The 26,832-nt window shown below is 41.2% G+C and overlaps 1 protein-coding gene across 1 annotated transcript in view; it reads right to left on the bottom strand.

Moving 5' to 3' along the window:
- Positions 1 to 20,582, bottom strand: part of ANKRD55 (ankyrin repeat domain 55) — a 45,232-nt gene extending 24,650 nt beyond the window's left edge. The window contains 6 exon segments of the mRNA XM_065662073.1: positions 3,175 to 3,303; positions 6,788 to 6,848; positions 10,071 to 10,180; positions 12,271 to 12,401; positions 14,289 to 14,411; positions 20,528 to 20,582. Of these exon segments, the coding sequence (XP_065518145.1) occupies positions 3,175 to 3,303; positions 6,788 to 6,848; positions 10,071 to 10,180; positions 12,271 to 12,401; positions 14,289 to 14,411; positions 20,528 to 20,582 (609 nt within the window).
- Between the last annotated feature and the right edge of the window lie 6,250 nt (positions 20,583 to 26,832).

Raw genomic sequence — 26,832 nt, 5'->3', positions numbered from 1 at the left:
TGAGGCATAGCTGCCTTCCCTGTCCCCATCCTCTGCCCTGGCTGTGTGGCCAGCTGTGTCCTTGAGGTGCCCAGCGTCAGTGAAGGGGTTTATTCCTAGAGATCCTGACATTTAAGCGTGCTTTCACCTCCCAAATCATTACGGAGGCTGCCACGCTTGCTCAGCCAAACACAAATAGATAATTGCCTACACTTTTCTTTTACGATGTGTTTAAGATATACAAGTATTTTGCTTTCCTCCTAGGAAACAGGGTACTGAAATAATTGCATTGTTGTTGTGGAGCAAACATGCAGGCTCGTAATTTTTTAAAACTTTGCACTGCAAATCAACCTATTAAAAAATCATCAGAGTAGTTTTGCATGGCGGAATATTATTTTTAAAACCTTTTTAGTTGCCTTTTTTTTTTTATCCCTAACAGTTTGCCTTTCTTCACTTGAGAAGAACTCTTTAATTATTTTTTTTGTTTATTCTTTAAATGAAAGCTGATATTTTTATGTAATCATACAACTTTGGGAAACAGAGTTTTAAAAAAGAGACAAAGAAATTTCTGGTAAAAATTATTACAACTGGCAAGGCAATGCAGAAAGATGCCCAAACTTCTCAAGCTATTTGAAGGTATTACTAATTTTATTATGATACAGTAGTATGTATGACAGCGTATACCATGTAGTATATACTATATTCTACTAGGATTTCAATTACACCATTATCTAGATCTGCTAGAATGGCTTTAAACTTCGTTGCAGTATCAGTGAACTTTGTTGTTGTTTTTTTTTTGTTATGGAGATGTGTTTCCTTTTCATTACAGAGATTATTGCTGGCTGAAATGAAATTAGAGAAATGCCTCCTGAAACACTTTGATATAGTCCTATCTGCACCAGCTCATAAGAATATTACATGTCTAAAAAGTGTGACACGAGATGTTCTCACTCCAAACACGAATGGTCTATGTTTTTGACTTTGGTGCAGGCAAGGTCCCCATTTGTCTGATGGAAGACCAAGTGCCAAACATAAGGTCTTTGAAACAGCCATTGTGGAACAATTTTTTCACATGAAACATGCCTGAGAATCTGGTTTCGACTGGCAGCCAGGGGATTTTATGTGGTCCTGGTCTGTGTTTCAGCCCAGTGTGCACAAACTGCCTCTTTCCTGCAACAAGTTTCGGTGCCTGGTCTTCCCCTTGATGTATTTTTAAAAATGAAATTTAACACAGGGCCCTATTCAGCCGAAAACAGCTCCTGCAGCTGGTACTGCCTGAGCAATGTGAGTCTCTTGTGCCCTGAAGATATTAATACAATTATTAAAGCAAAAATTCCCCCTTTCCAGCAGCCACAGAGAAGACCATTAGACAAAATGATAATCCCACCTAGCAGAGCTGTTGTTCTGCTCTCTATCATAGAAGAGAAAGTTATGCCTGTCCATGGTGTCTGTTTCTCCTGGGTCTAATAGGGCAGCAGAGAGCACCAGCTGAAAGTAATTTTTCTTGGCCAAGCCTGAGTAGGAGAAATGGTAATGGATCTATTCCATGCGCTGGTATTTCAACTACCCCTTCTGGGCCTACAATATGGAGAAGTATGTGGACAGAAGAAGCAATTTATAAGGCTTCATAGCAGAAATCTGTCAAGAAGAATGCTATTTCCTCTGATTTCTGGGAGTAACTTACGGGGAGAAAGAAAAGGGAATTGTGATATGCCTCCATCTTAGTCCAAGGGGGTTTTGTGAGGTTTTAATTTCCCCCCTTCTCAAGAGTTATTCTGCATATTTGTGACAGAAAAGTGGAAGTGGGAGTTAATCCTGGAATTACATTAGTGAAGTTTACAAAATACAGAATCAGGGAAAGATTAAGGTATGAGAGGAACTCTGAAGGTCATGATACGAAGGAGATTCCCTATTGTCTTTCTGTCTGAGAGAAAGCTTATTCCCAGAACTCTGATCCAGACCACTGCATAGCCTGTGGGAGCTTGCATGAGTTTCAGAGATTTCCTGCTGGAAGCAGCCTGCATTGGAGTACGCCTAGTAAAAATGAAGAACAGGTTTTAGAGTAGATACATGTAGTCTCCTAAGGCAAAATAACAGGGGATGTAGCTGAGTTTCAGACTGATTGAGGAATAACAAAACTAATGTTGAAACAATACCAGTTGCAGAGGCCAAAATATACCTCTGCTGAAGAAAAACAAAAGTTGAGCCTATTGTACAAGAACCATCTGTGTGAGGTCATGGTCAAAGGAAACAGATTATTTGTTCTAGGTGTCCTTGCTCATTTACAAATATAACATATGGCAGTTCAGAGCTTTCTTTGTTGACATATTTTTTAAGACAAGTGAACTTAGGCCAAAAGGTAAGGATGCTAATATTTAGTGATTGTAGGGAAATGTTACTGGATTTTTATGCAAGTTCTATTTCTGGTTATCTGTTGTGCAGGTGTTTTGAACATTGATACCGGAACTTGCTATGGCAAGTGAGCAAGTAAAAATATATTTATATAATTTCATCTGGGAAGTTTTCTGCAGTAAAGTCTAAGAATAACTTAGTAAATTTGGCTATATTTTATATCAGTTACTACCAATTGCATAGTGCAGTATTTAGCGCCACATTAAACCTGCGTGTTTTGTTTTGTTTTTCTAATTATTGCCTGAGTAAATTTTAGCAATTTGACTTTTTTTTTTTTTTGCATAGAAGATAGGAACATACAGTTCAACAGGAAATGTGTTTGCTTCCTTGTCTGCCTTAATCTCCAGAGAAGCAGGGCCTCAACCCTTCAGCTAATTATTCTGCAACTATAGCTGTTAAAATGGATTTTAACTTGTATTTACTTTATTTTTTCCTAAAGGCCTTTGTCGAGAGCATTTGAGTTGCTGATTTCTACAACCCTGATTTGGTGAAAAAATTTAAGCATGAGTTCAACATGAGGCATACATGTGCTCTCATTGAGATAAATGATAACTTTGTTCAGGGCAACAGAGCTGAGCCTATTTTAAGTATGCCTTACTCTCCAACAAAGATGTTAGATCCTTGATTTGTGCCCACTGGCAAAATGCTGGGGTTTTAGTAGGCATTCCTCTCATCGCTTTTCCTTGTTTCACAGCCGAAATAATTGCTTTTGAAGTATTTCAGACACCCCAATAGCCAGCTCAGCTCAAGCAACTGCCTGGTGAAACCATGGCCATGGCTCACCTGTACTGCCCAGTGCAGAGCTGTTTTGAGGTCTTTGTCCACCAGAGTGAGGTCTGCTCCCCTGTGCAGCAGAGTCTGGGTGTGCTGAGGCCTGTTGTGGAAAGCAGCCCAGTGGAGTGAAGTCATTCCCTGAAAGCCACAAACCCAAAAGAGGAAATTATTGTCACTCACTGGGGCCCTCAAGTCTCTCCTCAAGTCTCTAGATAAGCTAGACGGTTCTGAAACTGTTCGGGACTGATACTCACTTCCCTCTTGCTCTTGATTTGGAATAATTAGTAACAGCTTCTGAATTAGTGGAGTCACAAGGGGGAATCAAGCTTTTTGAAGTTATTACAGAACATGGATACAAATGTAAACGTGCTTTTTGTACATGACTGTAGCCTAGTCGAAATAATGGGTGGTCAGGACATGACAGCTGGGGGGTAGTTCCTTACTGCTCAGTTTGTATCGTGTCAGAAAAGCCCATTTTAGACTGGTGTTTGACATGACACAATGTGGTGTTTTGTTTAGGTCTTATCTTGGATCCAAAATAAATATTATAAGCTAGTATTCTAGCTGGCACTAAAAAATGTCAGCAAAAAGTCACAATATAAACGTTTCATATTGTTTAGGGAGAAAACAAAGCAGCTATTGACCTGCATTTTCATCCCATCTTAGCTGTGTTCAGTCAGTCTTGGTAGATCGGAGAATTCATGGCATGTATTTGCACTGTCATCACCACTGTTACACACATGTATACGCTCTACATCCGTAATATTAAAGATTATTTGTATAAAGTTACTTTTAAAATGTGTTTCTTAAAAAACTGCTACTGTTGTTCAGGTGTCGTAGCATATTACTTTGGACAGGATAGTTCTTTACTATCTCTTATCAGGAAAATGCATTTCAAGGGTCTTGTCTGGTTTTGAAAATTATAAAAAGCGAAAAATGTGGAGTGGAACATTAAATTAAAACTTGACCTAGGACCCCATAAAGCCAATTGGCAACAATGTACAAGCTATAAGACACTGGTGCAGACAGTTTATCTGTGCATTAATATTGGAAATTCTTAGAAGTGGTGTTCTAACTAAAAGCTTGAATGCCCTAACAGTAATTTCTCTCACTCGTTAGGTATCGTAGAGGGCTTTTCAAGTCTCCAGATGTCTTAAGTATAGGCGATGACAAAATAGAGCAGTTGAATAAGAGCAGTTTTGGTTTTAGTTAGGGCTTGAGTGTGGGGGGTAGCTTTGTAAAACCAAAAATGTGGGTAAAATCCTACCCTAACTGAAATTTATGGGAGATCTGCACCTGACATCAGTGGACCAAGGTTTTGACAGCAGAGACTCAGTACTTTTGATGGACACTTAGTATCTGAGTGCTGTGAAGTGAGGCTTCCCTGAAGTTATTTCCAGCTAGGAAATAGGTCCTCACACCTGGTCTGGGAGAGCAGGAAAAATCACTGAAAGAGAAGAAGCTACAGTGTACCAAGCCAGCTTTCTGTCATCCCCTCTCAGTCTATTGACACGGACAAAATATTACTGAAAAATCAACGTTCTCTCTGTTTCTGCTGTGGTAACCAGCAGTCAGCTGTAACATAGGAGTGTGAGAGCTGTGGGTGGGGATCAAAGTTCTCTCTAGTCCAGGAACACAGCTCAGAGAGGTCAGTAGCAGATGCTTATGGAGAAATTATAAGAAACAAGGCTTGACATACAGCCACCTAAAATGTGGTAATCAGACTGAAGACTTCCTAAGAAATCCAGACCTCCACAGGCTAATGATGCAAAGAGTAAAATGTAATTATTTTTATTTTGTTTAAAACTGCTGCTGGATAATTTCTGTAGGTGTCCCCATCAATTTAGATATAAAAAACCAGTTAACAGTAATTACTTTTCAAACTCGTCCATGAAGTTTATTATGCCATGGATTTATATAATCCCTCTGGCGTAGCTGCCAAGGTGAAAATCCTGTTTTTGTTCATTCATTCTAGTTGTTAGCCTGCCCATGAAAGGAACCTAATATACAACTACTGCCATCTTTCTAGTCTTTTAATGTTGATTTTTATTCTCCTATATTCTTTTTCAGATTACTCCTCCAGTTGACATTCAAGCATAATGCTGCTTCCTGGTTTGTTCTCTATTTCTTTCCTAATAATTAGTACAGTCCATGTCCTTTTGGAGCACACATCTGGGCAAAGACTATTGACCTGGTTGTAGCAGCAGCTCACATGTGTGAGTCTGCTGCAGTGAGCAACGGCTGTCTAGCCTGCACCCATCCATCTGTGCATGGTGATTCCACCCTTGACTGGCATCTGTAGATAGGTTACTGTTGGAGAGAGGAAGCATGAGAGTGATATCAGAACTGTCAAAGCTGAAGATCTAGCAGAATCTTGTATTAAAGGTGAGACAGCCAAACAAACATTTGTAAATAATAGTGGACATAAAAGGAGAAAACAGAAGAAATGTCTGTGGGAAGTCAAGTGTGACACTTGTTCTGCCCAGATTTGAGGCTTATTCAGGGGATATTTCTTCACACTGTTATCTCACAGGCCTCATAAGTAAACCCACAGAAAGCTGCAGTTGTGGAAACTTATGAAACCTCCAGATGTATTTCTTATTGTTTATGCATTCATGCATTTATCGGGGTGTTTTTCTCAAGTGTAAGATGGGAAAACTGAACTGTTTTATGCCAAAAGAACAGTTCTGTTAGCTGAAATCATTTGTGAGGATCCATATTTTCCAGAAAACATGAATGTTCAGGGCTTAGTACTCACATTTGAACAAATACCTTCTCAGTGCCAAATGACAGTGAGATGGACTAAAAGTTCCAGATTGCATGTAGCCGTGCATTACAGCAAAAGATTACAGCTTGAAATTATGATTCACAGTTCCATGCAATTCATTAGCAACATAATTCTATACCAAGTCAAAGCATGCGTCTAGTTTAGGTTGTGAGCAGTGTCAGCAAACCATCCACTGCATAAGGAAGGTTCATGGGAAGGGGATCAACTAACAACTCTGTGACAGCTATGGCACAGTAGAGAAGAGGTACGTTCTTGAGCAATTGTTAGAGTGAAGAGAAACATATGAAAAGACATCCAGGGTCTCTCGTGTTTTGGCTTCTCTATTTGGAGAAGAAAACATTTGGAAGTTATCACTCTTCTATGAATACTATACTATATATATATATACGTATATGCAGGGCACAGTTCTTTAGGGACCAGAAGACAGTATAACTTCTTTATGTCCATGACTGTTCTGTGTAATGCCAGCTTGCCAATATTTTTGCTAATAACAGTGGTTTAATGAGGATGAGTGGTAAAGGTGACAGTTTAGTCCAGTGTCTAACTTCAGAAAAATCAAAAGCAACTAACATCTTGGCAATTTGAGTTAAGAGACTGATTCAACGTACCTCATAATTGGCAGTGTATGGAGAAGGTATATCAACCTAATGGTGAATCACATATAGCAAGAAAAATGACATAATCCTTTGCAGAGTTCAGCGAAAGCATTCTAGAAATTTTTGTCTAGTGCATAGGTTCATTGAAAATTGATACTACAGTGGACTTTTTCTGAGCAGCATGAATTGTATGCCCCCAGAGCCCAAGACTGTGACTTTTAGCACAAAGCTCACTCACCTCATTGTCCTGATGATTAATTTCATGAAGATTTGACTTCTGCAGAAGCACGTTCAGAAGCCTGTGGAAGCAATGACATAATCAGTGTGCTGTTGTCCCAACTAAACCTGGAAAAATGACATTTTTTTGAGAAATGAAACATGCAATTTCACGAAAAATCAGTATGAGTGGTAGGCATAGGTCAGAATCTTAGGTCTGTGCTTTGTCATATTAGAAAAGACAATAGGACTTTATGGCTTACTGTAACAACAGAAGTTTAATGCTGGGAATTAAAAGCAGATCCCTTTGTGTTGATTGCCAGACTGTAATCAAAGTGTGTAATAGTATACATGTGTGCAATTTTTGGTAGCTTAGCAATTGATTGTCATACTATTTAATGAAGTTTTTAACAAAGAGAAATGCTAATGATCAGTTTTTCACTCTCCTTAACTCTTGGACTAATGTGATGCTGTGTACAAGTTTGTGTGTGTGTACATGCATAGTATATATTTACACACACTCAAACCAATAGTATTTTACAAGGACTTGCAGTTTGTCTCCTGGGATAGGACATTGTTATGATGTAAAATATAGCAGTGAATTGTTCACATTTTATAGAATAATAGACCACAAACACTCCTCTCTGGTGGAGGGAACAGTTACAATAAAATGGTTTCATGAAATATTATCCAAGTGCAATAATACTTTTAACACTGCATGGATTTTGTTTTTCTTTTCCTTTCATCCCTGTGAGGGCGTTCGAAAATCACTATAGTTTTGGTGAAGGTGGTTTTGTTTTATAGTAGGATGCTAAGTGTTTGGATCATGGTAAAGGACCATCCTGTCACAGGCTGTAACAAACCCAAATAGCATAGATCCTAACGTGGATGTACAGTTCTTATGATTCTGGCAAATGGGAAGATAGATCCTCAGTGGATTCCTAGGTAAGATCATACTGGAAATCAGTGTCTCACCTGCAAGTGTAAATTTGCTAGAAACCTTCAAAATATGAGCGTGTTTAAAGGCATGCTGTTTTGCAAGGAAATTAAAAGATGAAGTGTCAAGAATGAAACTCTGATAAATGTACACACAATGTGCAGATAAATGTGTATAATCATGCATTATTAACATGCGTAAGAGGCAGAATAAAAATCTTGTGCTGCTTTTCATCAGGACAATCTTCAACATCTTCTAGTATGTTTTCTATATGGAAGTGTGCTCAGGTGTGTGGATCAGATCAAGTCAAGCATGTTCTTTTCCTCCCCAGTAATGACAACTAGGTAATTTAATTTATTCAAAATAAAGACATTTGCGGTTGCTTGGGGATGATTTGAGCAATTCTGCAGGTGAAAGTCTTAGTGATTGGTAACACCGTCTTCAGGTGCCAGAAGTCCAAATTGAGTATTTTCCTAATGAAAATATTCCTAAAGGGTTAAGCCTGGTCAGATGCCAGTGCTTTGCTAGGACTTAAAATCCATTTGTATATGGACACAAATACTTGGAGAAAAGAAGTGCTACACATCCTTTTCTGAATCATACAGCTAATGGCATAATGGAGTCATACTATAGGAACTCTGAAAAGGATGGTATTTTAGAATTGCTGTGATTAGCTTGGTAAAAACTTATAAAATGGAAGAGACATTTTGTGGTCATTCGGCACAGTGACTCAGAGTCTCAGAAATACAGGTCTTGGTAAAAAAGAACTGATGAGCAGCACGGAAGTTGGATAACCATAATATGCTGATAAAAACCATTTATCACACAGTTTTATAATCTGAGGCACGGTTCTGTTTAACCCCAGATATCATCAATAAAACCAGTGGTGCGAAGGCAGTCTCCTTCTTTTAGGGTAAAATCTCTATCAACAACAAACTTTGGGTCACTTATATCCTTAGAGATTGTGGCAACATAACTGCTACCACTAAAATATGTAGATATTCCACCATGCAGCTGAAATTTCTGTGATATGTGCTCTAAAAGGCATAGACCAGGAAGGGATTCTCTGTTTACCTTTCCTTGTAGGCTCTGTAGAACATGCTGAAGTGGGTAAGTCAGTTGCCAAAACAGTACATAAAATGGCTGATCAAGCTTTCAAACTTGGCTGAAAAAGCATTTCATAGCTGGCCACTGCATATACCCTTTGACAGCAGCTTTGGTTTCAAGAGAGTGACAATGACTGTGGTGGAAAAGCCTCTCCCTCAGTGCTCCAGGCATGTCTTCTGGGCCTGGTGCAAGCACAGTGAGAAGACACAGGAAATGGAATCACGGAACTGGTAAATTCCTGTGCAGAGTAAAGGTCTGCCTGTACCCGTGGAGAATGAGAAAATCATTCAGGGAACCCTGTGTGCTGCTGTTAAATTTTTGTTAAATTACTGTAATTGACTGTTCCCTTTCAAATAGCAGCCTGTACAGTATTTTACAAACATTGTCTTCTGTCTGTGTAGGCTCGGTTTAATGATAATGACCTGCCCTTTTGCTATTGTCTCCAAGTGACGCATGAAAAGCAATGGTAATGTGAAAAATTGATAAAGCTGTTAGAAAAAGTCTTGAGAGCAAGATCAGCAGAGGTCTGAGCTGGTCGGATGTGGTGACAGCAGCAAAACTGTAGTCTCATTGATTATGTCACATGACAATTTTGTGTATACTGAGCGTTATACCTGTCTCTAATGTCATCTTCTACCACCAGACATGATTTACTTGTGAAAGCTTTTTCTAAGTGAATTTGTTCAAATGTACAAATCAATTTTTTATTTTTTTTTTTACCTTCCTATTATCACAGGCTGGAATGAGACAAAGAAGTTCCCAAGACTTCTTGTGAAGACACTCTGTAGTTGTTATTCCACGTTCAGCAAAAGTAGCTTAAAATGAGGCAGTCCACCAAACCTAGCACCCCCGTTACAGTCAGGGCTCTCAGAGAGGTTATCATGTAGAGAACTTTCCTCACATTTGCCATTGCTACTCAGGGAAGTCCAGAGAAGAAGCAATATCTTGTAATATTTCTTGTGGGGAGATGCCAGAAGGGAAACCCAGGGTTGCAACCTGTGTTATATTTCCACCACCTCCCCCCCCCCCACTGTGATCTTAAACCAGGCTCCTCACCTTGACCATATATCTCTGCTACGCAAGTACTGTACAGTGCTTTTCCTTCTCTGCCCCCCTTCATAATAGCCACTAAATGAGGGAGCAAGTCACAAGTGTAACAGCTAACCTTCCTGACTGGGGCTCCCCTTTAGGCTGGGTAGCTTGTGCTGGTGACTACCTGTTGAAATTCAACCAGCAAATGCTGTTGGAGCCTGGGACGTACCTCACATCAGGCTCTGCAGTAGCAGCATGCAGTGGCAACCTCCCGTTTTTGTCAGGTATGTTCTGCTTAGCACCATTTCTGAGCAGGCTGATACAGCCTTCCAGCCAGCCCTAAAAAAGAAATCACAGCATGTCAAAGAGGAAGGTGAAATGCATCAGGTCAGATCTTTCTTTGGTGCGTCTGGCATCTGGGTGTTACTGTAGCTGTTTCTGCCAGCAGGGGAACTGGTCTCAGCAGTGAGAGCAGTTTCCCTTTGGAGTGCAAATCTCATACTAGCTCAGCCATTCATTTTTGTGATAAGGTGTTTTCTTTACACTGCATTTTGGTTTCTGCAGCTGTGGCAAATACTGACTCAGTAAACAATGGCTAAAAACCTGCTAATTGCAGGATCACTAGGAAATGCTACACATATTCTTGCATGTGGATTTAATTATGCTAGATTAAACCGGAAACATGAGCACTTAATCTTATTTCCTTGATGAGATTTTAGCAGGGATGGCAAATCAATAGTAAAAAGCCTTAGAGTGTGGTCTTATAAACACTGTTGCAGAAGTTTGAACTAGTGACAACGTTAGACTGAAAACACCACCAAAACAGATGGGATTAATCAGTGCTTGGCCTAAAACCTTCTATTGATCAACTCGGCAAAAAAGCAAGTAAACAACCTGGTTGCAATGGCATAAATCTTTCAGGGTATACTTAAATCCCAGGGAAATCAAGCATGAGTTTGTTTTTTTCAATCCTTCGCAAGCAATCGATAAAGACCATTCCCTCCTGTATGAGCTACATCAGATTGGCATTACCAGCATTTATAGGGAAGAGGTGTGGAATAAGGGAATCAGAGCAGCCCTGTTGTAGCTGCTGGTGGAAGTACAAGGCCACCAAATTCTGCATGTGATCGTGACTGTGGAGCTCTGCTGAATTCAGTTCCCTGCACAGACATCACAGCCAAATGCTCCCTAGACCTCTGATTATACCCATCACAGAAACAGAAATGGAAACTTCGAAGCCTGGGTGGTTTAAATCTTTTCCAGTCATTTCTTCTGTTGTTTGGGGTTTTTTTGTTTTGGTGGTGTTTTTTTTTTCCCAAAGAATATTTTTTCCCCTCTGGGAAAAGAGGAAGGAAAAAAGGAGCATGACACTAATTATGGGATTTTTAAAAAATATCTGGCAGAGGAAATGTTTATTCTCAAGAAAGTGGGGCATCCTCCTTGCACTGAATCAGACTGCCTGTTTTGAAATTTTCTACACTTATTTCCTGTCCTAATATTGCATAGCTGAGCAGAAGCATTGTTTTTGCCCTGAACTTGCAGGAAGAAACTAGATGTTTCCATAGTAAGGGAAGTAGTTTTATTAGGCTGCCACGGTATCTGTTTAAATGAAATGGCTGTCATCCAGCCGTAACTCATACTATGCACCATAGGTGAACATTCCTTCCTCCTTTCTGTCCGACTAATAATGGCAGCCCTTTGCCCAATTAACTTGGTTCCCATCCTTTCTCTGACTTCTGAATTACCTCCAGCAAGGAGCAGAAGACTAAAGACAAGAGGATCATCCTTGTGTACTTCAGAGATCACCACATCTCCCTTCCCAAACTTCAAAATGGGATGGCTGCCACGTTGTCACTTGCATGTGGGTTGACTTGGGCTGGATTGCTTACTGTTTTAGTGTCTGCACCACCTTGAATTCAAATTCCTAACCTCGCCATCCAAGGTCCATCAATGGTTTGGCTCATGTGGTGCACAGTAAAACATGCCTGCCGACAATCAGATTTTGAGATGGAAGTGCTGTCGCTGGAGCATAAATATCTGACGCTGACAGTGGGAGGGGAGAAGTTAATCTGCATATTAAGAACAAGAGTGGACTTTCCACTGCAACAGAAGCAAGCGCACCAGCAAGTGCAACAGAAGCAAGTGGCTTTCTTGAAACCACACAGAGGACCCTGGACCTAGTGAGATCCCCATACCATGCACTAATTTTACAACCTGAAAGAGAAAGGACACTCTGACACGAGTCCTGATCCTTCTCTGATAATCATCAGCTTTGCACTATAGTAAAGTTTAAAATTTCACTCTTGTCTATAGCTAAATATTTTGCACTTGTTTTCTTTCTGTAGTATAAGCAGAAATCTTATTTGGTCTGCACGTTTACTCCTTTTACTCCATCTATCTTTCCATACTTCTCCCCCAAGCTTTGGTACCAGATAAGTTGCCAGACATAAACTGGTACGTCCACAAGCATCTTGAGTATTAATATTGGCTCCCATCTTCAACAGAAGCTTCACTGTATCAACCTGGCGTCCTGACACAGCATGCAGCAAAGGTGTGCAACCTGGGGAAGAAAGTCAAATGTTCTTTTACAATTTTTATTTTGTCAGAGCCATAAACTAGAGATATTTTCTTATTTGCTAATGTTAGTACTGGCAAAGTAACAAATCCTTTCACTGACAACTGTTCCAACAGTTGTACTCAGCTCTTTGTAGGCAGGAAGTAACTGTTATGCCAGTTACTGACCACTGGTTTTAAAAAGAGCATGACTTCATTAGCAAAAGCCTTGCCTCATTAACTCTGCTTCTGGAGGGAAAAGTGTTTTTCTGTTGACAAGCTTCCAATATGAACTGTTGGTTTCGTATACCGTTTTGGAGGCTGATATTCTTCAGAGGGACTAGTAGCCAGATGGTGATTGGCTAATTTTCACAAACCCCAGCTTCATCCTGTCTCTATGTATTCAAAAGACTTATGAAATCAAGCCCTGTCCTGTGCAAATGTGTGTGTATGTGAATTGACACTTCATGTAGACAACAACTTATTTTAAAGTCTGTGTTTGCTCTAGAATATTTTCTTTTGTGTTGTCATGAGAACTTTTTTAACATCCTGCAACAATTTCTGTGCTGGAAAAACCTCTGAAATCTGTATTCAAACCTAATACTCAAATTTCTTCATGAAATATTATGGTATCTTTCAATTGCTTCCTCTTCCTTCCATTCTATTAACTACTGAATAACATCAAGAGATTTTCCTGCAGAATCTGACAAAACAATTTGAAATTAATAAACTGGGAATACACGTGAATTTTGAAAGCTGTAAAACTACTAGAAACTTCAGGCACAACTGAAGAATAATTTTTCTTACTGGATTCAGTAAGACTGCTGAGCAAATGTGTACTACCCAACCTGAGGTTATGCAGACTCTGCCATACATGCAGGATATGAGCCATACATTTGTCTTGCAAGACTGGTGTTTAGTTACATCTGTATGTGCAATGAAGTAAACAAGTTTCTCTTGGAGCTGAAATACTTCCATTTGCTGATCAGTCTATCTCTGCCCACAGCCCTTCATACCTAGTCCCTCTCCTGTTACGGGTCTGGACTGTGAGCATTTTAGCTTGATTAAGTATTTTTCCTAGTGACCCAATAGATGTTTTAAAGATAATAGGATGTCTGTCTTAAAGTGTAGGAAAAAATTGGTGACATGGTAAAAGCTGGTAAAGATTAAAATAGACAATGTTCATATGGACCCTTTAAAAGAAACTGCAGTAAAAAAATACTTTGAATAAACAAAGTCTTCTTTGGGAGAAGCATCCAGAGATCTGTGGCTCTAATTCAGTTGGGGAATAGAGGCATGTAAAACCTAAGCAATGGACAGCACTTTGTAATAACATTAAATAGTTCCCCGAACACAAACAAAAAGGAGCACAATCTTGCAGATAAAACAGATTATTTAAATTATTGTATGCTGTACACTCAACCCTTTGAGTTTGTAATTTAAACAGTTACATGACAAAATCATTCAAACTGTGTCTGTACATATACTTCACAAGTGCAAAAGAGTGAAATTCCCTACTCTAGCATTGTGCAGACTGAATGTAGCATTTGCCTTTGATAAAAAAAAATGTGCCTTTTCCTTCCATGAAGTGACAACAGTTTCTCATCATCTCCCTAAAGAAGATAAAATAGATTCATGATAAAGTACTGTCCCATTATAGCACAACAATGTATTTGTATCCATATACATAAAAAAAAAAAAAACTTACAATTAAAGGGAAAAGGAGTATCCAAACTAGGCATTTTTAGTGGATGTTCCAAAGAATAACTCAAATTTCCCATATTCTGCTACTAAATATAATTTGCTGAACAGAAAAATCAGGATAAAAAAATGGAAAATTTCATTGCAAGCTGAAGCAACTACTCCCATGAGAACAAGCTCAGCCTTCATTTACCCTCGCTGTCGCAGGACTCCAGGATGGAAGGATCTTCTCGAATCACTGCAGTTAGTGTGCTCACATCACCACTGGCTGCTGCTTGGTAAACCAGAGACAAGTCCCCCTCTTCTGCTGCATCACCTGCAGGGGAGGAGTATGTCCATGAGTAAGCAGAGTGCAAGTACAAATGATTAACAGTGAAAATTTATGACTGAATAACTCGAGGTGGAACAAAGTGTGTCTAAACAGCCCTGTGGTTTTTGTTAGTCATCGAAACTTGTTTTTCATCATAACTTCTTCCAAAAACTGTCAGACATCGACAGTGAGAGGACATAAGAAAACTTCTGGAAGGTTTCCATCTCTCCTAACTATGATGTAACATAACTTGTGAAACAACGAAGGAATAGCTGAACTAGCTCATAATATCACTGTTATACTTTTATGAGATAGGATGAAATCAGGACACAGTTGATTTCAGTTTCAGTGTTATCCTTGCATCAGTCAGAAGACTGAGGCTTTTCACTTCCTTTCCCTCAGTATCCAGGGAGATTCACTTCTCAGGAGAGTGAACTTCTGGCAGCAATGGTTTGTATTAACAGTTCCTACAGAAAAGAATGGTGGAATATTAGTTGGAACCCAGGAGAGGTTTATTTTGTTTGGCAGTTAATAGTATGAGGTATTATTTAAAGCAGATGCCTTGCAGGACCTATTCCTAAATACTCCTCAGAATTTTGTTTCTAGAGAAATTAATGTGATGATTCTGTCTTTTTTTGCTTGTAACTTCCTTAGAGACTGATCATCCCATGTCCCGCATGCCTACACCTCTTTTGGCTTCAAGTGATTTATAAACCAGTTAACTCCAGGAGTTGAAAGAGTTGTTTTTTTTTTTGGTGTAGGGGCAAATCTGTCATAATGGTAAAATGCTCTAGCTATGTATTTTTGGTCAGCCACAGTCTCGTGTTTAATTTTAGAGTTTCTGATCTCTATCAAATCAATAAGAACAGCTGCAGTGAGCTGTGTTCTTCCCTGTGGCTGAGGGCCAGAGCTACAAACTATTGCATTTCTCTAGCCACTGAACTACCTTGTAAGTAGGAGAAAGTAAAACTAATGCCTAAATTACACTAGAGAGCTGATCGAAGAAATGACAGAGCAAGTGACTGGTGGCTTATCCTTACTACCATGTCTTCTGGAGATAGCATAACTATACAGAAAAATGGGAGATGGTTTAAAGAGAATTTGAAAAGTTTATAATAAAGTCTTTTTCATAATAAAATATTGCATTATGATTATACATCGCTATAAATTATATTTTAAACATTTTCATATATATTTTTGAATGATAAAATGTTTTTAAAGATAACTTTAAAGTATTAGCCACACAATTCACATTGTGATCAGATGTTGCCACAGCTGAACCTGCCTGAGCTCCACACTGGGGTTTACAGCCCTGTGCAATTCCCCACATTGACCTTCTCCCCAGGATGCAATAATCACTCTTGACTTCCAAACTTGGCTTCCATGGAAACACAATCAGCCCTTACCCTGGGAAAGGTTAGTCTGTCAGAGCCAGAGCTCTTATTTTGGGCTTGGGAAAACTTGAAAGCTGGTGTTAATCTGTCTTCACCAATGCACAAATTCCCTCTCTATCACCTCTCAACTGAAGAAAATTTGATTTCCTTTCTTTCTTCTAGTTATCGTTTAAATTACACATTTGATAAGGTTTATAAATTAAAAATATTAACTTGTTTTTTATTCTACTGGGGAGTCTATCACTGAGAGAACTGTTCATTTGGCTCAGAAGCTTTGACCTGTGTGCTTGGGAGATCAGACTAAGAGTCATTGCCTCTGAAGAGTCATCACCAGTGACTAGTATACGAAAAAAGAAGTGACTTTACCACAGGGCCCATTAATCAGATTTCCTTGTCATGCCAGATCTGCAGACTGCTCTCACAATCAGCAAACTCATCAAAGACATGGTAATAACAAGCTCAGGTCAGAGCTAGTCCCTTACTCAAAGAGGGGTGTAGTATGGGCTGGGAGGAAGGCAAGGAGACAAGGCAGAGGTGCATCACTGGTGCTGCGCCTCTTGGCCAGCCTCTAGAGGTACACTTGCCAGCCACAAGCACCAGCATAAGCTCTTCTCAGAGCTGCGTGTGGTGCTTGTTGGATCAAAGGGACCCTCACCTCGTTTCATGCATTACACATGTAAATTTTGTATTTTTTGCTGTTCAGCCTTGTAAGTACTGTTAAATCTTCCTGCTGTGAGTCAGGAGGGAGCAATTCACCCACAAAAAGAAACTCTCCATCTCCCAGAGCAGAGCATGCGCTTACCCAGAGGGCAGGATGGTGGGAAGATGAGGACATGGGCACAAAACTGCGTGTGGGTCCCTGACTCCTTCTACCCCTTCTCATCTAACTAAAACCAAAACAGCTTCTTCCCTGTGCCTTTGCTTGTGCTGGGCTGCATCTGCTTTTCCCAGAGCAATTACCCTGCTGTATGAGGAGAAGAAGCAAGACTAAATAAATGGATGAATGAATGAAGCTTTCCCCATGCCTGCGCTCACAGATCATGAGCTCCACTCCTGTTAAGCTACAGTGGCATGAAGCCACATCCAAGATTCACACTTCCGTGTCTGTGAATCCTAGCTGTCAAAGCTAGAAAAGGCAGAGGAAGCAGGCTGTCATCCTCCTGGTGAGGGAGACTGGTCCAGGAGGACTTGATGAGCACCCACATTGTGCATCTGACATAAAGTAGACTGACACTAATTCAATTTCTATAGGGTGGCATGATTTCAACTGGGGTGTCTTGAACATGACCTTTGTGGCTTTGAGTAGGAGGCGAGGAGGAAGATAGATGTGTGGTATTCTGATGCTTCAGATGGCAGGGGGTAGGAATTGCCAGGATGTCATTTCTCCTGCTTCATCTTCCTGCAGCTTACCCCAACAAGGAATAAGGGGGCATAGGCACAAAGCTTGTAGGCTCTTTAATTTTGCAGTCACATCCCTGGGCATGCAGAATGGGTGTTCTGCAGAAGGTGACAGTGGGGTACTGAGCACCTGTGTCCCTCTTTGTGAGCTTAACCTGCTAGGGAACTCATCTGTGACTGGGGCATCAGCACTAAGCGAGATAAAGGGATTGTGGATAGCCAAATGCCTGACTCTGCATCCTCAAATGTGTTAGCATTACTTCATTTATTGTCTTGCAGTTCTGTAAATGCCAGCGAATAGTGGTGCCATCTCAGATACGTTTGTATTTTATTTTGAAAAATTGTTGTGCTACTGGTAAAAGGAAGCTGTCAGCTTCAGGAAGGCAGAAGGTCTGACTGAGAGCCCGTGTATGGAGCAAGGATAGAGAGAAACTGCAGGCTAGCACAACAGTGGCATAGAAAGATCTGGAAGGATCTTAGTGAATAGACCAAATGACATATAGGTTGTGACAGCTTTTGTAGCTACAATCCCCAGAAAGAATCAATCTTAAAAGCCGATTTATCTGAAATAAAGTGCAGTATTTTGAAAGTACGTGATTCCTTTAAGGCAAAGTAATTTTGGTTAGGAAAGGGTTTATATATAAAGATACAAGCAGAATGATCACAGGATTCAGAGCAATGAAATTACACTGCTTGTGAAATTAATTCTCCTCAGACTCTCCTGTGCTGAATGCATGCTTTACACGATTTGCTGTGTTGGCTGATGTGCTGTTTTACAAAGCACACGTTGGAAGTACGTAAGTGCATGCTTTCTCCTGCATTGGAATTTGCTGTAGCTTATTTTACATGGTCTGACAATGATTGATTTAGACCTTTCTAAAACAATAGGTTTGGAAAACAGAAGGCCAGAACACATTCTAATTTATGTTCATTGTGAAGGAGAAATATTGGTGTATATTATTTACTCCCCCCTTTCCTACAAGCCTTCTTCTTTCCACCAGTAGCCAAATGCCTTATGTGATTTCCCACAGCTCGTCAGTAGCACACAATACTAGGCAGTTTATTTGATTTCAGCATGTCAGTGTCAAGGCTCAGCAGGATGTGGGTAAGTGCAGTTTTTGAGAATTATAACTTGCTCTGCTGTTGATACTGGCAGGTATTATATTAATGAGCTGTACCATAGGAAGTGTTGTAAAGAGACAGTATGCTTTTCAAGCCCAGGATGCTGTTCATTTGATCTGTAACTGGGATAGTTTTCTGATGTGTGGGGTGGAGAAAGGTTTGTAGGGAGGGTTGAATTACTTCACTGGACTGACAGATTGATCTGGTTTGTTTGAATGATGATCATTCGTTCATTCATGTGTATTCTTTCACTCTTATAAATCATTCCAATGAAAGATACTCCCTCTCTCCTTACTAAAAAAATCGTGCCTGCTTGCATCAGTAATGTGCTGAGACATTAACATGCTGTTCAGATAAAATCCACCACAGGCTGTATGTTTTGAATAGCACTTTCTTTGCATGATAACCAGTGGTTTCACTGTCCCATTACTGCGTGCTGCCTGCTCCTGCTCTGCATCCGCCTCCCACACAGCACAGCTGCCAGGGAAGGCAAACAGTAAGTCACAAATCATCTAATGAGCCAGCATCCCTGGCATGGTAGTGATGACGAATTTATCTGGAGGGGACCCTTTTGCTGTGGAGGTGCTATAGAGGAGTGTGAGATGGGCCTGGAGATGATGCTGGACATGAATAAGGATAGGTCAGTATGGAGAGTGGCCTGGCAGGAGAAAAGGCTGCTGATCAGTAGCAAGGGTAGTACAGGCATATGTTGCTTCCTAACTCTCTTCTATCCATATATAGTGGTTAAGGTCAGTGGTCTCCTGCACTGCTTTCTGCCCCCTTATCCATCTGGAGACTTGACTTCTCATTCCCCAGCCCTGATCACATTCCAACCTCATTCCCAGCATCACTGCCACTGGCAGCCATCCCCCTAGCACTGACTGTGCAGTGTTTCCCCTCTCCCTTCCTAGTCTGAGCACTGCAGGGTTGATGTGTGGCACAGAGCATACTCGTGGTGCATGCAGACAGAGTTTCAGAATGGCAGTTTGGAGCTATAGCAGCTCAGTCAGCCCCACACATCTGCCCTGTTTGGGAAAATGCTCCATACGTGATTCACACATGACCTTGGGGCACCTGTCTCTATTCCTGCAGTACAGATTCCCCTTCTCCTGTTGCACTTCCCTTCCTCTTTTATCCTTGCAGGTAGGATTTTTTGCCTTTTGTCACTCAGTTTTGCTTGATGGCTTCCCACTGCTCCCTGTCTGCTCAGGGTGGCGTCCTGGCTGGGCTGGTGTGCTCTCAAAAAGACTTGCTTCAGGCTTTGAGCACTACTGTGGCTGAAAGGCAGCTTTAAGTCCACTGCTCTACATGGAGTGTGTTTACTCTGGGTACACCAAAGAAGCATAGGCAAGCTCTCAAGTACAACTGTAGGCAAGCGCCCATGTCAGCTCGGACACTTTGCAGGTATGCAAGAGAAACTGTAGCCCCTGCAAACAAATCATTTTGGCAAGCTGACTTAAAGAGAGATTTGTTGGAACACATCTAAACAAGCAATGACAGCTACCTGCTTTGGGAACATAAAAGGACTGCCACTAGGTTCCTCTGAGTAGATTAAGCTGTAAGACACAAAAGCTTGCACTGTGCAAACAATGACATGAAATTCAAACATTTAACTTAAAAAACAGAAAACAAAGAGACCTTCGTATTTCCATAGCAACCTTACCATGTAGAAAATCTTCATGTTGGGGATTTTAAAAATAATCTAAATTCACAGTTACAGCAATACTTACCTATACAGCTAAGATTTCCTGAAGCAAAGCTGATCACTTGACAGCATCTAGTCCTTTCAATGTATACAAACTAGTAAACTTAGGAAAATATTTTTTTTTCTTAAAATTTTACTCCGTTTTAAACTGCTCTGTTTGCTAATATTGCATTTTTTTATATATATATATGTATACATGAGGACCAACACCTAATATAAATTTATACATACATCTCTTGATGCTAAGCAGAAAAGAAATTTGATGCTCTTACTATTCTGCTGAAAAAATATTATTTAAAAAGAAAATACTGTAGCAATCTGCTGAAATACCCATGTCTAAATCTGAATAAAGAAATTCCTTCACATGTAACCAAAATAAATCTCTGTGAGACCTAAATCTTTTCCAAAAATTGTTGTTATTAATTCTGTCAAGTAATCCTAGTGCATTTGATGGGATGCATGGGAGGACCGGAAGATTTTGAAATTAGTAGCATGTGACTTACCTCTGTGCTGATCAAACACTGATGAGGTACTGAAATCCATTGTGGTCTATCTCATTATTTACAACCAGACCACACAAATGACATCTCCAGGGTTTTCAGGGAAGAATCCCATACATAACAGTAAATAATGCAACGATAGCTGTTGCCAGTCTTCTTGTGAGAGAATTGAACTTGCTTTACCGCTGAAGATTGTTGTCAGAGCAAGGACATTATCGCTATCCTAATGGGAATGGTATATTCTCTTTGCTATGCACCCTCTTCAAATGAGATCCCTGGAAGCTTAACTGAGCTTCTGAAAAACGTCTTAGCTTCAGTGAGTGAAACTGCCTATGAGCGGCTCTGAGAGATGCTGCAGCTCTCCAGCCTCAGCAGCAGAGCTCTGCCCGTAGAAAACAAGCCTCAGAGGGTGAGTGGGACTGGGCTGTCAGACAGAGCATGTGCAGAGCTGCCAGCACAGGTTGGATGCAGACGTCCTTGCTGTGCCAGCCAAGTGGCATGTGCTCCATTCACCGACAGCCCTGTGGGCAGGCTGCCTGTACCACTGTGCTGTCAGCGTGTGTCTGAGGAAGGCTTGTGAAGTGATGTTTTCAGAGATTACCCATTTCCTGATTAACTCCCCCACAGAGAACACAAATTAACAAGCCCTTTCTACCTTAGTTTAGTACCATCCAGTTACAGTTAAAGTACAATGTTTCATGAAGGGATAATAACTGAGAACACATTACCATGGCTGAAGTGCATAGCGATAGCTCCAGCAGCATAGTGCAATAGGTATAATAGTTCACAGCGGATGCTCCAAACCTAGTGTTTGCCAAAACAACAGTAGACCAACATCTCCACCCTATTTTTTTTGACTGGGCCTCTGCCTCCCTAAGTTGGGGCCCAGACTCTGTACTGCAAAGGGCTGGGGAGGGGACTCTTGTGAGCTTTGCTTTTAGCTGGGTTGTCTCTGTGGGAGAAAGAACAATAAATGGGCTGACTTGGAATTCACCTGGAACAGCGGGTCACCAGCAGTGCCTAGGGGTTGGTAGATGGGAGGGATAGAACAATTCTGCTTAGCACTGATGCACTGGAAGAAACACATAACTACTGTAGAATAATGCAAACAAATATACGAAAATTAGAAAAAGCAAGACACTTTTGAACCTCAAAGTACAAGCAGGACCTATACTAAAGCTAACCCTAGGTTTGGTCAGCATAAGAAGACCCTAGACTTTATTCACTGTGTTTATTCTGTACTGGTGTTTTGACCAATTCCCATGACTACAGCAGATGTTAGGAATATAAAGTACATTTGGACACTGTAGGAGTTGTATCTGGAGCTGATTCACATTCCAAGCATCTGCTGCTGAACCTTAATCTAAATGATGTGTTTGGGAATAGATAGTGGGTCCAGGAAGGAACACAGCCTCAACAGCTTCAAATGACAGACCACAGCTGAAATTCTCAAAAATGTGGCAGTGTGACCTGCTCAAGTGTCCTTAACTGCGGGGAGGCATGTGGTGGGACTGGAGCCAGAGACTGGCTCCGTTTCTTTTCCCTGCTGCTGGCTGGTTTATGCTACGGCTCACCTCAGGCCTTTTTTATATTAAGGAGGGATCCACTATGTGGCAAGTATGACCTGCAAACAGAGTGTTAGTTATCCAGATGGTCAGCTCCAACTGTCTCTACCTAGTTTGATCAACTAAATGCTCACAGTTTAACCTGCCCATTTATCATTACCATGTCTCTGTACTTCCATTCTGCTCCTGAGATGGAAGCAATAGGCTTTGGAGATTACTGGTCTAGTCTCTTGCAGTGCATTTGGCTGGGCATAAGGTGCATTGAAGGTATGAGGCCAGGTAATTTTGGGGAGAAACACCCAGGTACTCAGGTAAGCAGCTGACTCCTCACGGGTCCCAAATGGAACAGAATACTCATATGCACTGTGTGCATATCCCAAGGGCTCAGCCTGCCTTCAGCTCATATGCATATGCCAAGGGCTCAGCCTGCCTTCAGCTATGGAAAAGATAGGCATCTCTTCTGAGGTAAGTGTCCACAGCCCATAAAGACAAAGTGTGTTTGAGGGTCAGCAACTTCTGTCCTCTACATCCATCAGAAAAAAAGGAAAGCCAGCGCTTGAGCAAAACAGCTTTCCCCAGTGTAGGTACGAGCGGCATGCGAACACAGCTGTGTGTCTCAGCTATGGTGAACATATCAAAGCTCAGACGTTGCCAGAAACCCCAAGATTTAGGAGCTGGACTTGAGTCACTGACTTTTCTGGAAGTATCTTTTTATTTCTTCTTTAGAAGAGTTGAAGGAGATGTCTCCAAATTCGTCAGGACCTCCTGTGCTCAGTGGCTATGAAAACAACCCTGGCTATGGACAACTAACCCACAAAAGAGGTAGATCCTGATGACAGCTCTAGTTTGTTAAAGCGGATAAAGTTGACAGCTTTAATTTGTTAATTTACATCATTCTTTAATTTTAAGCAAAATGTTCCTGAATGTTTATGCTGTCAGCAGTAGCTGTTTTTTTTTTTTGGTGGTTGCATTTAGTGGAAGAAAGAGCTGGTGCAGAAAAATGACAAAAAGCAAGTATCAGAAACACTGTTTTTCTTTGTGTGTTTGTTTGCCCACATTTGCCAGTGCATTGGCATTTGACTGTATGTCAGGTAGTTAACTCTCCTCTTTCTAACTGTTGTTTCATTAGGTGAACGCAAAAGTTGTGGTGAGACGACAGAGAATGGGCAAAACATATACTCAAATGCTATGTAAATGCTATTTACAGGGGTGCAGAGCAGGGCTGATGGCTGGCATTGCAGAGACCGAGGGATCTTACCGAGTGCTTACAGCTGGCAGGCCGCATCCGCTCTGTGCCGCATTGCCAGCATGACCATAGACCCAGCTTACACATCTTCTCTTCCGCTGCCCCGTCAGAAGACAGCGCATGTGAGCAAGGGTTCTGCATGCGTTTTCACCCTGGCACAGCCAGGGCTTTGCACGAAGGACGCTGTGCCTCCGCAGAGCGCCTGGAGCAGCAGTGCCCCCATCTGTAAGGAGCACTGCCAGCACCGCAGGCCGGCAGCTGCAGCAGCGGAGCGTTTCCCTGCTTTCTTTACGGGAGTGTACGGGAGCCTCTGTACCGCCTGGTAAGGCATGTCACCGAGTGAATGAGAGTCAAAATGAACAGAGATACCATCAGCTTTCACTTTCTGTCCCCTGTGAACCAGTAATAATAACTTGATTATAAAGTATTTAAAGTACCATGCTATATATAGACTAACTCCTGATTGGCCTTGGAGCTTCATCCTCAGTGCTGGGAGTGCTCAAGACGTGTGGAGAAGTCAGAGCCCTAGCCAGCAGAAAGATTCAGCTGTGCTTTTTGGTGAGGACTGATCCAGGCACACCTAAATGGGCAAAATCTATGCTGAAATCTCAGCAAATAAGAGTGACTTGAGAAAAGAGAATAAAGCTACAGCTACACCTTAGAGGTTCCCACACGAATTTCAAGACAACGTGAGGATGTGTTGCTTCATAATGACAAATAACTCCTCTGCTAAGTCAATATTACTTTTTGTCCTTAACTTCAACGCGATCAGGGCATCTCCCATGGCACGATTTACTGGGACATCACTAGCATCTGTGAGACAATTTTCGTAGCAAGCCAATCACACCTGAGAGTCCATTCCCACCTGAGAGTCCATTCTGTAATTGGAGTAGGTCTGTTAAACAGCAACTGGTTTTACAGGTACTGTTTTCCCACATGATAACTGGCTTGTGATTAACTAAACCGAATTCATACTTTTTCTCAGACTGATTGTGCCCCCTTCAGGAGTGGGAAGTCTCACACTGAGTTTATCACCCTTGCCATGCTGTAGCTTTTCTTGTTACCCTCCAGACTTTCTCATGGTATTTTCAGGTCTAAAACTGTGTTCAGTACCTCTGGTATGGTGCAAGGCTGGTTTGAAGACCCTGGCAGAGTGGGCAAGCCAGATGTGCATATGGAGAAGCAGATGGGGTGAGTGGGGGTACATGGTTAGTCAGGAGAGTCAAGGTGTGTGTTCTGTGTACACACCTATGTGATACCAGGGAGCTGGGGTGTGACACATTCGTGGTATTACACTTGTAAAGGGAAACCTATGTGCAAATCCTTGCTTTTTATTATTTTTATTTTTTTATTCAATTATTTTATTATTTTAAAAATCTATTATTGTTTATTGTACAAGATAACAAGATAACTGCAGGGTCTAAATAGCTCTCACCAGCAGCTGTCTGGCTAACTGCAGCACAAGTGCGCAATGGTATTTCCTCTGAGCGCTGCCCTAGTCTCCAGCCTTTTTCAGGTAGCGTCCCGCAGAGCAATCTCGAAGGCAGGACTGCGATTCTGCAGAGTTCCAGTAGATGGTGGGATGGGATCAGCACTTGGCTCTTTGAACCGGCAGAAGCAGCTCTTAAGTGGAGACGCTTGCATTGTTTTTCTAGTAAATCCTTTTAAGTGGAGGAAGAAAAGTTCATTTGTGGGAAACGGTAATCTCTGGCATTATGCAGTGCATTAAGAATGTCTGCAAATTAATGAAGTGCCATTCCAGATATCGAATAACAGCACAGAGCATGACTAATCATCTATGAATGGTAAGCTTTGAGAGCCTTGCTGTAGACCTTTATGACACTAAATTCGCATTGGTAAAATACAGGAAAAGCTTAACATGCGTTTCTACCTCTTTGGCTCCAAAATGCTCTATCTATCTTAAACAAGAAAGTTAGATAATGAATTACAGGTGGGCTGAAAACATTATCAAGAACAATGGATCAGAAGGACAAAACAGACTGCCTGGTCTCTATGTTTAAAAGGAGAAAGGAGAAAGTCACCCCTTGCAGCCCTGAATCAGGAGAAGGCTGCTGCCTCTTCCCCAGTGGGTGGGGATGTACACATGGGGAATCCATCTCCCTGTGCCTCTGACTTGCTGGGACAGCTAAGTCAGCTCATCTTTGTACTGGGTTCAGGGTCATAATACCTGAGGGATGTGTCTTTTCAAAGGTATTGGCACCATTCTGCTTTTGTGTGCTTGCTGTAAAGGTTTTCCTGTTAGACACCCAAAGCCAGGTTAGTGAGGGAATGTCAGCAGCTGTGGGAGCACTACCTGCATAACTGTGGCTGTGTCCAGGCTCTGCAATGGGACACACGATACTGGCAGTGTAACAGATCCAACCAGGAGCAAGTATACAGAAAACAGGGAATTTGGGTGACAAGTCAATTCTTGGAGAAACTGCTTGAAAAAGAAACTGTTCATCCCCTGCCTCCGAGCACTTTCATGCTGTGTGAAAGGCAAAAAAATCCAGTCTAGTAGCTTTGGTTGTAGAAAAGACATAAATCTATTTATTTGTTATACGGCTATTTTATCACGCAAGCCTCCTCTGCTCCTCATTAATGCTTACAATTTACTGATAGCAGCCAGCCACACTTCATATTGTTTTCTGCAGCAAGCCGAGAAAGCACGCACCTTCTTTCTAGTCCTTTTTCTTTGAATCTCTTGTCTGCCTCTTAATGCAGAAGTCAGAGGGCAAAACCAAGATTAAATCCCACACCCATATCTTTGTATCATGTTTGTTCTAACAATTTCAGTTTCATGTAACAGCTACATAATATTGCAAAAGCTGCTCCTCTGACCCTCTTCAGTGTGATTACAGTGAGGTGTGTAATGCGGAGTGAATTTGCTGATGACTTCTGGGCTTTTTGTGTTTGGGGTAATTGAAGGTATGTGTCCGTTAAGGTCTTTGATTAGCAGTTTTCATATTTCATTGCCAAGATATGCTAAAGCCCCAGATATGAGATAAAAAGAAAAAAAGGTGTCTGTAACATGCAAACTGCTAATTGTGGCATGAAGGGTTTAGTCCTGCATTCTTTGCATACGTGGGACTCATGTTGATATCTCAACCCAGATTATGAGCTTTACTTCAGGCTTGCAAGGTGACAAGTGCATCAGTAGTAATGGGGGACATAGGTCTGTAGTTTGGTGTTACTAAGACAGAAGAGCAATTTAACTGTGTGCCAATTAAACTCAAACAAAAATGCTAACATATAATTTGTATCTCAATATGTGTAGTGTACTCGTGGTCAGAATTTGAAGTTAAGCACTGAGTAGGCCACAGCATCAGAGGTAGGTTCAGAAGAAAGCCAAGCACAACTGGGCAAAACATACCCTTTTTATACTTACACTACTGCCTCTGCTGAAGGTACAATTAAATCTGCAATGCTGCAGGACTTTGGGTTGCAACGGCATTTATTAGTGCTTTGATATAGTCAGGATAGTTCCCAGAGTTAGA

This window comes from Lathamus discolor, chromosome Z (genome assembly GCF_037157495.1).
Source record: "Lathamus discolor isolate bLatDis1 chromosome Z, bLatDis1.hap1, whole genome shotgun sequence".
Classification (NCBI taxonomy): domain Eukaryota; kingdom Metazoa; phylum Chordata; class Aves; order Psittaciformes; family Psittacidae; genus Lathamus; species Lathamus discolor.
This window is presented reverse-complemented; position numbering and strand designations above follow the sequence as displayed.